Source organism: Sodiomyces alcalophilus (assembly GCF_042370955.1).
Source record: "Sodiomyces alcalophilus JCM 7366 unplaced genomic scaffold ACRALscaffold_1, whole genome shotgun sequence".
Classification (NCBI taxonomy): Eukaryota; Fungi; Ascomycota; class Sordariomycetes; order Glomerellales; family Plectosphaerellaceae; genus Sodiomyces; species Sodiomyces alcalophilus.
Genome location: NW_027263532.1, coordinates 2,075,852 through 2,091,048, shown reverse-complemented (window position 1 = coordinate 2,091,048; position 15,197 = coordinate 2,075,852). Strand labels below are relative to the sequence as shown.

General features: G+C 55.3%; 5 protein-coding genes across 5 annotated transcripts; 1 reads left to right on the top strand and 4 right to left on the bottom strand.

Moving 5' to 3' along the window:
* Window positions 1–132: 132 nt before the first annotated feature.
* ACRALDRAFT_1025597 (uncharacterized protein) lies at window positions 133–294 on the bottom strand (the record flags this gene model as incomplete). Its single annotated transcript, XM_071014760.1, has 1 exon — window positions 133–294. A coding segment is annotated over one exon (162 nt), but the record flags the coding sequence as incomplete, so codon positions are not given.
* Window positions 295–313: 19 nt separating this feature from the next.
* Window positions 314–4,562, bottom strand: ACRALDRAFT_205984 (uncharacterized protein; the record flags this gene model as incomplete). Its single annotated transcript, XM_071021899.1, has 14 exons — window positions 314–736; window positions 767–862; window positions 940–1,004; window positions 1,045–1,083; window positions 1,109–1,178; window positions 1,218–1,958; window positions 1,990–2,075; window positions 2,100–2,338; window positions 2,458–2,467; window positions 2,565–2,637; window positions 2,701–2,748; window positions 2,807–2,872; window positions 2,918–2,975; window positions 3,001–4,562. The coding sequence occupies 14 exons, from the start codon at window positions 4,560–4,562 to the stop codon at window positions 314–316; spliced, it is 3,576 nt and encodes a 1,191-aa protein (XP_070878991.1).
* Window positions 4,563–4,900: 338 nt separating this feature from the next.
* On the bottom strand, window positions 4,901–8,973 carry ACRALDRAFT_1060065 (uncharacterized protein). Its single transcript, XM_071016175.1, has 5 exons — window positions 8,564–8,973; window positions 8,180–8,409; window positions 7,819–8,111; window positions 6,258–7,730; window positions 4,901–6,200 (listed from the first exon to the last, which is right to left on the bottom strand). The coding sequence occupies exons 1-5, from the start codon at window positions 8,573–8,575 to the stop codon at window positions 5,113–5,115; spliced, it is 3,096 nt and encodes a 1,031-aa protein (XP_070878990.1). The 5' UTR covers window positions 8,576–8,973; the 3' UTR covers window positions 4,901–5,112.
* A 2,364-nt stretch (window positions 8,974–11,337) lies between these two features.
* Window positions 11,338–12,872, top strand: ACRALDRAFT_1073960 (uncharacterized protein). Its single transcript, XM_071018179.1, has one exon. The coding sequence runs from the start codon at window positions 11,766–11,768 to the stop codon at window positions 12,627–12,629; it is 864 nt and encodes a 287-aa protein (XP_070878989.1). The 5' UTR covers window positions 11,338–11,765; the 3' UTR covers window positions 12,630–12,872.
* Window positions 12,873–13,559: 687 nt separating this feature from the next.
* ACRALDRAFT_2056216 (uncharacterized protein) lies at window positions 13,560–13,842 on the bottom strand (the record flags this gene model as incomplete). The annotated part of the gene is made up of 2 exons (XM_071021759.1): window positions 13,560–13,595; window positions 13,666–13,842. 2 exons carry the CDS (start codon window positions 13,840–13,842, stop codon window positions 13,560–13,562), a joined length of 213 nt encoding a protein of 70 aa, XP_070878988.1.
* Window positions 13,843–15,197: the final 1,355 nt, after the last annotated feature.

Sequence of the window (15,197 nt, the reverse complement as noted above, 5' to 3'; positions counted from 1 at the left end):
GACTACAGTGACACGCTGGAGCATTCATTCCCTCGTTTTCTATACTCGACCACGCCGCATATCCTGTGTACTGCCAGTGACTATGCCCGCAATCCCACTCTCGCCTTGGTCTTCTTTCCACTCGTTCCTCCTCTAATCGACATCGACGCCTTTTGTCCGCAGGTCCGTCTTAGCCAGCTCAATCTCGGCCATGAGTTCGGCGTGCGCCTGGGGGACATCGTTGAAGGTCATGACATTGTAGCCGAGGCGGGCGAGGAGGTAGGCGCCGAACGAGACGAGGAGCCAGAAGGGTAACTGGAAAAGAGAAAATTAGTTACGGCGGATGCAGAGTGGAGAGGCAGGTGGACAAATGGGGTGAGGCAAGAGAGGGTAGGGTAAGAGGGGAGATGGGGCAGGGAGGGATGCAAAGGTCAGGTAGGATACTTACCACTGGGACAATTTGTTCCTGTACAAGAGGCGGGAGTGGCACGAGCTCGAGGAAGAGGGCGAGGTAGACCTTGAACAAGTTAGCAGTTGATTCCCGAGAGGAATGGAGCATAACATTTTGCAAAGGCGGTGTCGACGTACGGAGCTCACGAGGAGGGCGAGGGAGATGGTTTGCTGGGCGCGCGTCATGATGGGCAATCGAGCAGGTCGGCCTGGTAGTTGATTGATTGGAAGAGAGCGGCGAGGAAGCCAGAGATGGCACGAGATGATATGTTCGTGATCGAGAGTCGTTGGTCGAGGTTCCTTTACTCTGGTGACAAGGGACCTACCAAAAACCCACGTCGCATGTCGCGAGGTCCAAAAGAGTCGCGACGAGGACAAGGAATGTGGAATGGCTGACTAAGCAGAAATCTCGGTAACTTCGGTGAGATCCCCACTATCACGGTGTGGTTCGGTGTAGCCCCTTTTCTCACCATTTCGGATCACAAGATTCGTAGCTTATAACGCTCGAACCAAGCAGACGTAGGCGTAGGGATTCATTACGAGGAAGATATAAGAACAAGAGAAATAAATGTGTACTGATTTGAATCAATTTTGGGTTATTTTCATTATTTTCACCAAGTTCATAGCTTTGCATCTCCATCCACCCCTGAACCCCTGACCCGTAGACCATGGTGATCACCAACATCTCCAAGACTTAAGGAATACCTGGTCCAAACCTCGAATAACAAAAGCTCGGAAATATTTGTTGTCTGCCATTGTCTCGCAAATATTCCTTGCTATTTTGGCACGGGCAGCTTCATTTTCGGCACAAGAGCCTCCAGCTGGCTCACGTAGCCGTTCCAAATGGCGTTCTTCTTTTTGACCGGCACCGTCGTGGACGCATGGACGCGCATCAGCGTGTGGAGTTTTACCTCCAGCATATCAATAACACGGTCTCTCTTCTCCTCATCGCTCATGGGTGTTCCGTCGTCAAAGGCAGAAAGGATCGTCATCGCCACCTTCGACTCGGGCACTGCGTCGGTCAAGTCCACTCGGCACCAATCGTCATCGTCGTCGTAGTCGTCGTTGGCCTCCCGCTTCGTCTCCGTCTCTTCCTTTTTCTCCTCGTCCGTTTTCTTCTCCTCATGCTTCTGACTCTTCTTCTCTTCCTTCTCCTCAACCTTCTCCCTCTTCTTCTCTTCCTTCTCCTCACCCTTCTCCCTCTTCTTCTCCTTCTTCTGATCCTTTGCTGCACCACGGACCACTCTGGCGATGCTCTGCTCCGGCGGTTCGGAGAATACGGGTGTAGGACGGGGCAGCCGCCCCAGAGACTCGAGGTGCGTAGTGATGTAATCCATGGAGCTCTCCACGCCGGCTGATGTCTGAACTGCATGGCGGATCACCTCGTCGTATTCCGCGGTCATGGTCATGTTGGCTCTTCTCTTGGGCATCAAGCGATCCGATTGCCAGTCCTCCCGGGGCAGGAAAGCGGAGGCTGGAGAGTTCCGACCATGGGCGCCGAGATACCCGTGCCCGTACTGCTGAGAACTCTGACGCCTAACCGGGGTCATGGGGTTGAACGAGCTGGCTGAGCTGCCTGGATGAGGGGCTGGATGGGGAACTGGATGGGAGACTGGATGGGGGGCTATGTAAGGATTTCGTCTCGGCTCAGGTGTGGGAGATGAGTCCACGTAGGCCGGTCTGGCATCCTGTTGATAATTGTCTGGGGAATACATGGTGGTCGTCTTTTTGTCTTTTTGGTTTCTTCTCCTTTTTTTCTCCGTTCTCTTCAAGGGTAGAAGAAGGCTGGGTGTTTTCCAAGGGAGAAAAATCAAGAGCAGGAGAGGTGGAATGTCTAGATCTTAAATGCCTTTTCCTGGGGACGACATACTTCAGAGGCGGCGTTGGGCTGGACTCTATAGACAAGCCACTTAGCCATCAGTATCACTGTTTGTCTGCTTTGTCCAATGGCCTCTTTATTGAGGAATTCAGATAACATAGTGGCGCAAGTTAAAGCCAGGTCATGGAGTTGTGTCTTATTGCCACCACTGCCCCTGAATCTGATCCTGACACTGTCACACCCGCCACCTAATCAGTTTACCTTTGGGCTTAAGAGGTCGATGCTTTTACTTGTCTCGAATGTATTAAGCCGTGAACTGTCGGTTTCTTTTGCTTATGTAGCTGTTGGTTTCTTGTATATTCCCTAAAGCTCTCTTTCTTCTCCATGTCCTTAAGGGGTGAAAGGAGACGAGGGATACACTGGCATAGAATCATACTTAGCAATCAAGGTACAATTTCATGCAGGATGTCAGTGCTTTTGTCTTTGACCTGCCTAGCCGTCTGAAGGAACATGAAGCATAAAGAGTTAGGGCGGCATCGATATACGGTTATAGCAAACGGCCACGTAGCCTGAACCAAAACGCAATGGCTTGAATTCTACCCCAGCCCTCTCTCTGTATTCGAACTACCCAGCGCTGCCTGAATATTAGCACATCCACCCAATTTATACCCGTCCCATGGAGATACGCGCCGCGAAACCATTCGTCCCATGCATCAGCCCATCTCTCCTCCCCAAACGACTCATCCATTTACCAGAAAGAGGAGGCCTCGTCCTCAGATTCTTGCTTGATGAAGACAAGATCCGAAAACGTATCACCCTGTGTCCGTTCCCCGGGGTTGGCGAATGTGACGCTCCTACTCGGCTCGGCCAGTCCAGACGAGCCAGGATATGGTGCCTGAGTGGTCTCCCTAGGCTGAGCATCATGGACAAACAAGTCTGTTACGTTGGAAGGATGGCGAGTTGCTGTATGGCTAGGCTGGAAAGGCTGACTCCACTGGGTCATGTGTGGACTGGTCCCCGGTATGGTACTAGTGAGAGCCGTGGCCTCAAAGACCGGGTTCTTCCTGGGTCGACCCCGTCCCCTGCGAGGAGGGGTAGGGTTGACGGACTCGACAGTAGGGACGGGAGTATGGAGAAACGGGCCCCTCTGGGCGACGGGTAGAGGTGGAACGGGAGGGGAAGCGGTATACATGTTTGTATCAATAGCAGTGCCAGTGGCACCAGTTGTATCGGCAGCAGCACGGAACCTTTCCGAGGGATTGACTCGCGCTCCTCTCTTCCGTACCCGACCGCTACGGACGATCCGTAGAATTTGCGACGCCTTGCCGTGCTCGGCAACCAAGTCGGTGGCTCTCTGCCTCCAAGCGGCAGCCTGCGTTGTGTCGTTCCGTTCCTCGTACTCCTCGGCATAAGAAGTCGCTGCATGGAGAACCTGGGCTAGGTGCTGCGCTTCCCGGTAGTCCTCGCCGTAGGCCGGATCGTGTTCAAAGGCGTGCGCAGCGTCATCGACGTCGCCAAACTTGAGGTACGCCGAGTTTTGTTGGTCTATGAGGTGTGTGACGAGCTTGGCCGGGTACTGGCCATGGAACACCGCAACGACGCCAATGACTTCGCGGGCCGTGAGCTCCTCTTGCTTCTCCATCTTGGCGAAGCAGGCGGCCACCAGGGCATGCTTGTTTCTGTCCTGGCGCCAGTAGTTGTTGTTGATGTCGGCCATGACGTCCTCGCTCAGGTCACGCGTGATGCCGTCCTTGCCCCTGTTGTTGATATCATCGTTGTTGTTATCATCGTGCCTGTTGTTGCCGTCGCCGTCGCCGGCGTCGCCATTGCCGTCGTTCTCGCCGATCCCGACTTCGACCAGGGAAAGCACAAAGTCTTTGGCCGCGGCAAGGTCAGACGCAAAGTACTCGTGGTTCTCGGTCAACAGCTGGCGCTCCACCCAGGCCAGGGTATCGCAGCGCTCGTAGAGTGCGTTCAAGGGCCGGTTGTAGACCCCGTTATAGTTCACGGGCAGTATGGCCTCGAGGGCGAGAAAGTCCACGATGCCGGGATGCCGGTCTGTCTCCGGCATGTTCTCATCCCTGAGCGCGTTGGTGATGCGCGTGTAGATGGCATTGTCGGAAAGGAGCCGGCGGAAGGAATTCGTGGTGATGCGATCCGTGACCGCGGCCAAAAGAGGAGGCGTATAAGTGGCTTCCTCGCGGATGTTCTTGATCGACTCGGTGGCCCGCCGTTCTCTCTCTTCTGCCGGAACAAGCCTGCCAAAGGAACCGCCAATGCCCCGAGCTGGCTTCGGGGTCCGTGGATGAAACATTCTTCGACGTGAGATTGTATGATATGTTATTGGATATAGGCGCGATGAGATGAGGAGTAAAAGATGTAAACGACTAGGAACGAGACGCCAAGGAAGTGAGGGCAATAAGAATCAAAGAATAGAAATAATCTCCTTGCTCTCGTCCTTGCTCTCGTCCTTCTCGTGCTTGTTCTTGCCCATTGTTAGGCAAGGAAACACAGGCAAGGGCGGATAAGTGGCAGTCGCGAGCTGGGAAGAAGGTTGCAAAGGAAAGGTCTCAGTTTCCGTTCCTCATTCCATCCGAGTTATCAAGTTGTGATAGCTTGGAATAAGGAAAGGCAGGTTGAATGAGGTGATGAGAAGAACAAGACAAGATATGCGCTCACCTAGGTAGTTCGAGATGACCCAGCGTCAAGAAGTCCACGAGCATCCCGTACTGATAAATCGTGATTACCATGGCTTGAACGATATGGTCATTACAAAACTAAAATCTTACTAGGGTATAGGTGTGCCGGCACGATTCATGCAAGATATCAGAGCAACCCACGGTTAGCAAAACAGAAGAGAACAACTAGTAGAGCACCTGCTGCTCAACCTCCCAAAACGGCGCCTTCTCAACCTCACAATACACCCGCCCGTTCTCATCCAACCACGCCCCCTCATCCGAAGCCAGGACCTTCCCGTACCGCTTGCAGTGCTCCACTTCCTGCGCGCTCACCCCGCCGCTGTCCCGCGGTATCCAGATACGCGGGGCCGGCGACCACACCTCCGGGGGATGGTACGCCCGCGCGGCGTAGTCGGCCGGATACGAGGCGCGGGGATCGGGAAGGTCGGCCGGCACCCACGTGGCACGGATGTGCTCGAACGAGTCGAACGTGCACGGGTGCAGGAAGCGGAGGATCGGGTTGGGGTCCGGGTGGTAGGTAGGATGGATGACCCTGTCGAAGAAGGAGAGCACCGGGCCCAGCCCGATGGCGTGAAGGGACGAGGTGAATTTGCCGACGCAGAAGGTCCAGGTGGCGCCGGCGGCCAGGCGGACGAGCGACGGGCCGCCTTCGAGGCCCGGGCTCGCGCTCGGGGCGGAGCGGGGGTCGGTTCGGGACCCCGTGGTCTCGTGGACGATGTCGTCCTCGTCGTCGTCGGTGAAGTACACGTCGTCGTCCGCATAGGCATGCGGGAGAGGAACGGACGCCGCTGGTTCGTTATTGGTTCCTGTAAGGGGTGGTTCTCCGACGGTGACTTGCGGCGTCTGCATCTTGCCCTCGTCTCCTTCCTTCCCGTCCATGTCGTCCGTCTTGCCGGCCGCCTTGGTCATGAGTTCCTCGTTTTCGAGGGCAAGAGTGAGGGGCAAGTTCTGCAAAAGTGGCGAGAGGGCATCGCGAAGGGAAAAATGAAAGAGGACAGTGAAAACGAGGAGCAAGATCATGAGTACCATGGGTATCACGGCGAGTCGGAGGGCGAAGAGACCGATGAGGCAGATTTCGGCTAGATAGAGGCCTATATGGAGTTGTCTGAGGGCACGCGGATAGACGAGCCCGCGCGTGTCGATGGAAGAGTCGTCTACGAGGAGCATGTTGTACTTGTTGACGAGGTACATGACGTACATGCCGACAGAGGCGAAGCCGAGGATGACGGGGGCGATGCAGGAATAGCTGAGGACTAGAACAAGTCAGAGAAAAGAAAGGCGAAAAACAAACAAAAGACACCAAGACTCACCAATGACGCCCATGTTGGTAAAGACGGGGAACCAACCTCCCCAATGCACCGGCCGAACTCCCTTCCAGATACGCCACACGGCCCTGGGACGCTGAAAGAAACGCACCATGATACCGTGACGGATCAGGTCCCAGAGGCGCAGGAGCGTGGTGGCGCCGACGGCAAGACACTGGATGAGGATGTACGACAGGTAAAAGTTGCTCGCCTTGGGCAGGTTTTCGGAGAGCAGCTCGCGGGCCGACAAGGGATCCTTGAGCACGTCGGTGAAGGCCGCCGAGGCGGCCGACGTGAGCGTGGTGACGAGGAACACCTGCACGACCTGGAAGCCAAAGTAGGCGTTTTGCACGAAGAGCTCAATCTCGCCGAGGGAGAGCTCCCCGGCCAGACGCGCGCATCCTCGCATCAGCCACGGCACGATGGACATGAGCAGGGACAGAGCCATGGCGGGGATGAAACCCTGCAAGAAACCCAAGATGGGGGCTGGCAAGAGCTCGATCCACCGCAGGAAAATGAAGGTCTTGCCGAGGAACTTGATGTTGCTCAGCGTACCGACCAAAGCCGCCGGCATGGACCAGAAGAGGATGGCGACCACGACGAGGGCGCGCACGGCAAACTTCCTAATCATCCTCTCGAACCAGCCCATGCGCAGCGAGGTCCAGACGACCTCGTCGGGCGGGATGCCAATGAGCCGGGGCGCCATGTGCAGCGGCTTGTCGTGGGAGAGGGTCTGCAGGGCGCGCTGGGCGGCGGACTGGGTGGTGAACTCGATGAAGACGGACCCCAGGGGCTTGGCGTCCTTGGAGTCGACGTCCTCGGAGCGAAACATGCGGCGGAGCTTGTAGATGCGCGGGTGCAGGGCCTTGAGACGCAGGCGCGTCCACTTGATGGTGTCGACGCGGCGGAGAAAGTTGCCGAGGGGCCGGTGGGCGGGGCGGTGCGAGGCGGGGAGCCACTGCGCCGCGACGGAACCGTTGACGTCCGGGAGGGTCGGGCTCTTCTCCGGGTCGGCGTCGGTGTCGTGGTCGCGCGAAGAGGAGGAGGACGAAGAGAAGGCGAACAACGGGGCGCTGCCGGTGTCGGGAGACGAATGCTGGGGAGCGGGATAATGGCGAGAGTCGGCCGGTGGGAGGAGGTGTTCGGGGAGACGAGGAGCGGCGCGCTGGCCGCGACGGCGGGCACGGTCGGCGAGCTTGATGAGGCGGATTTCGGTTTTCTCGAGACGGAGAGCGGTCTTTTCGCGCTCGTCGACGAGGCGAGCTAGTTCGCCGGTGTCGCGAGGGATCCAGACGTTGGCGACGTCGGATTCGCCAAAGACCTTGCGGAGGCGGCGGGCGTCGAGATAGCGGTCGGGGACGCACTGGAAGAGGACGGTACGAGAGGAGAGACGGTTCGCGTAGTAGGGATGGAGGAGGTAGGCGTGTCGGAGGTTGATGTAGAAGATGGACTCGCGGTAAATGGCGAAAAGAACGAAGCCTGGTGCGCGTGTCAGGATAACAAGGCGATTTTCTGCCAATTGCTAGATGGCAAGAGAAAGCCCCAAGAAGGACAGGAGAAACCATACCGAAGAAGACCCAGGCAACGGCGACGTGGGCGAAGAAGAAGTTTGGGTCGGTGACGTTGCCCATGGTCACGCTGTCCAGCTGCGCCAACCCTCCAGCGCCGGTGGCATGGATAGGCATCAAGACCGGCCAGATAATGCAGCAGCCGACAAAGCAGATGAGGGAGAGCAGCTTCAGGTAGCGCAGGAAGAGGAAGGCGTCGATGGACGAGCGATTCAGAATGGTAACGTCGCTTTCGCGCCAAAATGGCAGCACCCAGTCGAACCATCCCTGCGGTAACAATGTGCTCCGCTGCCTGGGCCGGTGGGTTTTTGTGTCAGTCGAGTCGCCTCCCGTACTAGGGGATGATTGGGGAGCACATACTCGGGAAACAGGTTGGGCAGGATGGCGCGGGGCGAGTAGACACGCAGCACCTTTCTCCGAAAGACCGAGAAGATGCTGAGGCATACGACGGTGTATATGAGTATGGGGATAAAGGTGGCGACCAGGGAGGACAGGGAGGCCGAGTTGTTTCCGCCGACGGCGCTCAGGGTGCCACCGTCGCCGTCGTCACGGGCCGAGCCGACGCGGGAATCGTCATCGTCGGCGAGGTTCTGGGGAGAAGGGGCAGTGTCGGGTCAGTCAAGTGTCATGTCTAGCGGGAGAGGAGCGGTCGAAGAGGGGGACCGACCGACAAGGGAGATGCAGAATGGCGGGGCTGGGTTGGCGTGCATGTTTGGCGGGAAGAGGATGAGGGTCGCGTCTTACTATGATGTCCATTTCCGAGTCGCGGTGGCTATCTGAGAGAAGCTTCCCAGTAAGCACCGGCGGCGTTGACCTTGGCTAGCTAGAGTCCGCAGTGGGCCAGAGCGGGTTGGCCGTTGTCATTTCGCCGTAGAGGATCGACGTCCCATGGAATGGATCAATCCATACGGGCGAGACGAAGGGTGCGATGGGAATCGGAATATGTATGTACGACCGAATTGCCGATTACGAGGAGGTCGAGAAGGAAGGCAGAGTCCAGGGTCGTCGACAGTTGGTTGGGCCGTTGCAGAACTAAGTAGCCCGGTGTGGGAGTGTTCCGGGGAAGAATCTCGAAGGGATGGCAAAAAATAAGGCGACTTTTGTGAGAACGTCGGATTGAAATCACCGTTTTCTATATTCGAGCTCGAAAAGTGTTACGAGGTTGAAGTTTTGTTATAGTCTCTGATCGCGAACCTAGTGTAGCGTAGCTTTGGGGAGTAGTCAGGGACAAAAGAAGTCGAGTAAAAAGGACTAATGAGGATCTGGATTAGCGGGAAAAATCAAAGACCCCACATCGATTTGAAATGTGAAACTTGAAACAAATGGGAGGATAATTCGTTAATTAGTGAACGGACCATTCAGGTGGCGTTTCTTGGTGTTCTTTGTGCGTCGTTGTGCCGAGTCGGCGATGAATCGGGATGGGCGCGTTATCGTTGTTATAACGATTCCGATGTCGTTGTACTTTATAATAACCAGCCCAGCCCGGCCCAGCCTCCGATGGCGCAGCTGGCTCTCTCTTTCTTTCATGCCATGTCTCATCTTCTTTGGCCGCGGGCCTGGAGGCTTCTCTGTCCAGTGGCGTGGTTGTCAGCGAGGAGTACAGCGTACAACATATCTCCGTACTCGTCGTTGGCACTGTTCTGTTCCAGCTGCATGTCTTATCCCGCCCGATATCATAACGTACCTGACAAGGTTGTCGATCCGGCTTGGCCGATAAGATTCGTACGCTGTACGTTGTACGTTGTTGAGTAACTGGCTTCCATTGTGCTCTTTCTGTTTCTCGCGGCTTGCAAGCTTGACCTTCCTACTTTGTAAGTCGTAGTGTATTGTCCAGACTAAGACGGGCCAGAACGGCCAGAACGGGAACGCCACAATTCTTTTTCGACCAGTCGACGGATTTGGAGGGCGACCCGGCACGTTCCAGCTGTTTCTCGCCAGGATCATTATCAGTCTCTGGTCTCTCTGGGCCTAGCTGTCTAGCTAGAGGAACGTAACTTACCGTAGGCTACGCGAGATTATTGGACGATCCACCTTCCGAGGCCTTGGCTCCCTTCCCGGCGGTTTGTTGGCGGGGAAGATCGGCGAGGGAGAGATTTGCTAGTTGGACGAGTCATTGTGCTGTGGGGACTAGGTACTTTTGTGCAGGGGACGCAAGTTCGATAATTACATTATGAGGCGAGTTCCGTACCTATATAACGAGTATATGTTTTTAAGAGCTCCCAAGACCTCGCGTCCCAGATTTGGGGTACCAATGTACGTGTACGAAGTACAACGTAGTCCAGTGTTCCAGGTCCATCGACACCAAACCAAGGCCCCCTCTCGATACAATTCTCTTCTCTCAAATCTTGCCTCCATCTCGTCAAACCATTCGCCCGAGGGCCGAAATATCCAAACTTTACTACGACAAGCAAGTACCACACGAAATGCGGTGAGGAGACACCCTGGATATCTATCCGTTGGAACGGCGCGAGAATAATCGGGAATCTCGATTCAACCCTACCCTCCTGAGTCCTCCACCAACGCGATCGAAAAGTTAATACCTATCCGTGTACCTCGGCTGTGGCGAGGTTAAAAAGATACGATGAAGAGGCTCGACTGATGCTTTTCCCCCCCTTGTTTTCCCCCCTCTCACTTTGGTGGTGTGGGCACGACTAGTTGCGAAGACGAAGTTTTTAGGAGAAATCTCGGTTTCTATGTCTCGCAAGACTACAGTAGGTCTCCGGCCGAGCTGGACACGCTTCCGTCCTTTCTGTTCTGTTGGCTCGCTGCAAGAGGTATCGTCACCGTTACCGATTCAAATAAGGCCAGTGTCACCCATGGCCTCCACTCCTTCTACTTCTCTTCCTCGGCCGAATGGAGCAGATGGACCATTATGCTATTGCGTGCTTGGGCTCGTCGAGACCGCATCTCACATCTCGCATCTCCATCAATTTTGTATGGCGTATTATCTGTAGAGCGCTGGGTTAGTATCTCATCATTCGATGCCTTATTTTCCTCGGAGGACTATCAAACAAGTCTTCCTCGGTAGAGACTCCTGCTCAAATGGCGATGCCGAGAAACTTGCTGTGGTTATCTTGACCAAGGCTTGACTGCCCTTCCGATCGACAACGACGCACTTGATTATCCCAAGGTATTTCAAGGAGGGCTGCTCGGTCAGAACTGACCCCAAGAAAACCAACCACAGCCCAGCGGCGACATCCACCACGGCGACAACCACATGGCAGAAGCGTCCGCATGCCGATCCCCTCCCGTCGCCTCCCCTCCCTGGGCCCGGCCGCTCTACACGTGTAGATGGGGTTTTCCGCAACATGATTGGATAGGAAGACCGATGTAGGAGTGGGTGTGTGCTGTCTACAACGTACAGACGATGGGCATGGTCTTCCGGAACACCACCAAGGAAATCATCACTGCTCTACCTAACCGCATGTTCTTTGCGATAGAAACTAACATCTGGCGGTGATTGCACTAGACTTCAGCAAACAAACATTCCCCACTGGTAATAAACTGAAGCCAGAAGGGACTCCGGAGTCAAAGCCATCGTCTTACGTTCCTTGTGATTTTTCTTTCTTTTTTTGCTTTCTTCCTTTAGACAAAGATGTCATGACTTCGGCACGCCACAGAAAGGAATCCATTGTCCCTTGTCCAATACCTTCCTTTTTGAACATCAAAGAAACCATGAAAGGCAGGGCAGCAGCAGCCGGGACAAGGCAGAGTTACAATGAAGGACTGGTCAAACAGTCTACAAAATCCCGACTCATGCCGTTGATCCCAGTTATACCTCGACGTCTCGAATTCGCTGCACATACAGACCAAGGAGTAGCATCATAAAATCATTTTTACCACGAACTGCTATCCAAGACGCCAAATATCACCAGGAAAAGAGCAAAACGAAATTATTTCGTCTCATCCTCGAACAGCAGAGACGTACGTACCTCGCGGGGAAAACATGGTCATCGAGACAAGACAGCTAGATAGACAGGAACGGCACCTCGCACTGGTCTCCCGCCAGACGATCGTCTGTTTGGACCATTTCATTACCATGGCGAAGCACATATGCTCGAACGTGACCACCAGTCCGAGCACCGTGTTGGTCGAGCTGCCGAACCCCGCCGCGCCTTGCCCCCACGCCGGACGCGAAAGCCCCCGGTCCTCGAGGAGACGACCCAGGTCGAAACCACCCACGCCACCGACACGCATCCAGCCGGGTCGGGCTGCCAAGGGGACTAGACCCCCCTGTGCTGCCCCGACGAAGAGGAAGAAGCCGCCCTCGACTTGGATCGTGCGTGGCTTGCCCGTGGGCAGCAGCCATGTGCGTGGCAGCGATGACACCGTCCTACACCCTGGTGACTTTGTCAAGAATGGGGTGGCTCAAGTCCCGCAGCGGCAGCCGCAGGCGCAGGCCGTTTCAGTGCCACTACCGGAGGCATCTGCTCTTGCGGACCAGCTTTCCAGGGCCGTAGAACGAGTCAAGCGGCAGCGACAACGGGGGACAGCATGCGCATTCGGGCCTGCGCCGTGGGTATGCGATGTATGTCGTGCGGAGGACGTGACCAGGACAAGCAGGGGTTTCGTGGTGACGGAGGCGGGATGCCACGCCGGCCCCGGTGCTGGCATTGGGGCGCCTGTGGCCATCATGACGCCCGGATGCTCGGTGGGAAGCAATGGAGCTCATTACGTGGACGCGGGATGGGATTTTGTCGCGGTGCGCGAGGACCAGGTCGTCAGGCTGGGGCCCTTGCGGTTTGTGATGGATGCGTGTGACGGGCAAGCCATGTTGCTATTCCTTTCTGGGGACTGGTCAGGGGGCTGATCAGAAGACTGAATCTCGTCGGTTTAGGAAAGGGCAGAGAAAATCGACCAATGTACGTTGTACGTTGTACTACTCGGTATTGATGTGACAACGGTAGATACCGTAGATACCATACCGCCACTCGAGGTGGGCTAGGTAGATACTAGAATCGTCTGGGCTTGCTAGGCCAGGAGAGGTCCGTGTGTAGAAGCTGACTTGTGAAATGGTTTGCCCTGGTTTGGGCAAGGTGATTTGGCATTCTTCCTGCCTACAATATGTATGTTCAGATGACTTGCAAACACTGATTTTTGGCCATCGGTTGTCGTTCGTTTTGTTTCTGCGGAGGGACCGGAATGAAGCCATTCAACTTGGTAATGGCTCGATCGAATTTCTTTGAGCCGACCATCACGAACCAGATACGAAGTACGAAGTACAACGTACGTTGTACGCTGTACTGTACGAGGTACCTCAAGCTATACGGTTCAAAGTAATTACGTCAGACCTTTAAGTGGACAGGAACCTGCCGATCCAGGGTATCTCCTGACGGTGGGGCGGCGGCCCCAATCGAGTGGTCCCCAGGGCAGCACAAAAAGCGCAACCCCACGCCTTGGCCAGTCGCCGGTCAGCCGTCTCATTGGCTCATCTGCCCATGGTCACACGGCACAATTCCCTCACCCGCATCGGCTTGGTAACCTCACTGGTGTTGCCCCTCAGCCCCCTCAGTCATCCCCAAGCTGATGCTAGCTAGGCTGGTCATAGGACGTTGGTGGCAGTGGTGAGAAGCGTGTTTATAAAAGGGTCTTTGTCTCGGTTCCTTGAGTCCGTCCGCTTCTTGTTTCCCATCCTCGGATCATACAATACCAAAAGCCGAACACTGCGAAGACTTGCGACAATTTTTCACCCCTCTTACACCACGTCACACTATCAACCAACACCATTAAAAATGTTCAACTACAAGGGCGACTGCGGCTGCTCCGGCGCTTCTACCTGTACGTCGGACCCCTCTCGTCTTTAGCCCCTTTTTACCCCTCTCCATTCGCCTTCTATCGACAAGTACTGACGTTTGTTTCCACGTAGGCAACTGCGGTCCTAACTGCGCTTGCGCCGGCTGCAAATAAATATCATCTCCCACATCACACGCAACGGCCTGGCCCGTCTCTCTGGGTCTCGTCCTCCCTCCTCCTGCCTCACTGACGAGGGGGCCTTCAACATCCGATCCATCCTTGCCTAACATGGTATACGGTCCAAGTCCTCGTTCTTAACCAGTACGCGGGTGGGATGGCATGGGGGGTACCAGGTGTGATGAGCTGCGATGGCGAATGACTCTGGACTATGGAAAGGAGTGCATCGTTTATGAGTGCGTTGCCTTGCCTGTAGCTACCGGACCTAATAAGGTAGTCAGTTTTATACCCTCCTTATGGAATGCATTCTCTTTTGTCGTGCTCTGCACAGTTGTCCGACCTTCCGCACATGCTAAGTGACTTTTATGACGGACTCGTCGTATGTATACTCTTGCACACATCAAATGTCGATATCGAAGTCGACGCTCATCCGGAGCCCTAGGGTAGGTAGGTATCTACAATGACACAATGTACATCCCGTCAGGCGCCAGGTTATGAAAAGTGTCGAGGAAACATGCATGATATCTGGCTAACCGCGCGCCTACCCTCTCTATCATTGCCACCGATCCATTGTGTAGACACAATGTCGGACAGTACTCTGGCCTGACGACTGGGGCTCACGTCGAATAACAGCTCTGTATCACTCGTTTCCCAACACCACACCATATAACCCATGCGGTTGTGGACACTACCAATATCTCCACCAACGTCATGTAATTCAACCAATGTCATGGTATGGTCTAAACTTGGCGGCATATTCTTTCTACAGAAGGCAGCAGAAGCATCTTCTTCCAATCTGTACACCTTTCCTTCCTGACTCACCCGCCCACATTGCTTGCCGCCCCCTCTCGGTACGACATGACAGCGGGTACGGCCGCGTCATCACCTGCATGAGTGGTGATAGCTTACATTCTCAATAGGTTTTCCGTCTTTTACTTTGATTCTCGCCCAACTGGATAGCAGTCAGGGCGGGGAAAACACGAGCCACGTACTGCAGTACTTCCATGAACCCATAGGCCATTGGGGCCATCTCGTTTGCCATCCCTTTTCCTAGGCCTTCCCCGGGCTTCCGTCGTGCGGCACTTATCCCTTCAGTCGCCCTCCCCAAGGCAAGACTGACTACGAGACTTGGTGGGATGATGATGCTGCGGATACAAGATGGGCGAAGAGGCCTAGACATCAATAGACCTCGGGCAGGCGGGTCGGATATCGGATATAGTTATTAGAAGTGAGGGGAAAGCGAGAGCCCAAGAGCCGCCGGTGCTGTGGAAAGCTTCGCTTGGCAGCGACGTGTGCAGACGTGAAGCATCGCCAAGTCGCTCCTGACCTGCATCGTGCCTTCCTCTGCCCGCCCTCCTGGCCCTCCTGGCCCTCCCCAGCTCTTTCCGGCTGGCCCCTTCCGCGAAACGGGACTCTGCCAATGGGAGGCAACCGCGTGACTCTATTCGGTTTCGAGGAGGAAGAGGAG

Coding starts and splice junctions, on each gene's coding strand:
- ACRALDRAFT_1073960 (XM_071018179.1), top strand. CDS start 11,766: ATGGTCATCGAGACAAGACAGCTAGATAGACAGGAACGGCACCTCGCA.
- ACRALDRAFT_1060065 (XM_071016175.1), bottom strand. Junction 8,112..8,179: donor CTGCCCAACCTGTTTCCCGA/GTATGTGCTCCC, acceptor CCACCGGCCCAG/GCAGCGGAGCACATTGTTAC. Junction 6,201..6,257: donor TACCAACATGGGCGTCATTG/GTGAGTCTTGGT, acceptor GACTTGTTCTAG/TCCTCAGCTATTCCTGCATC.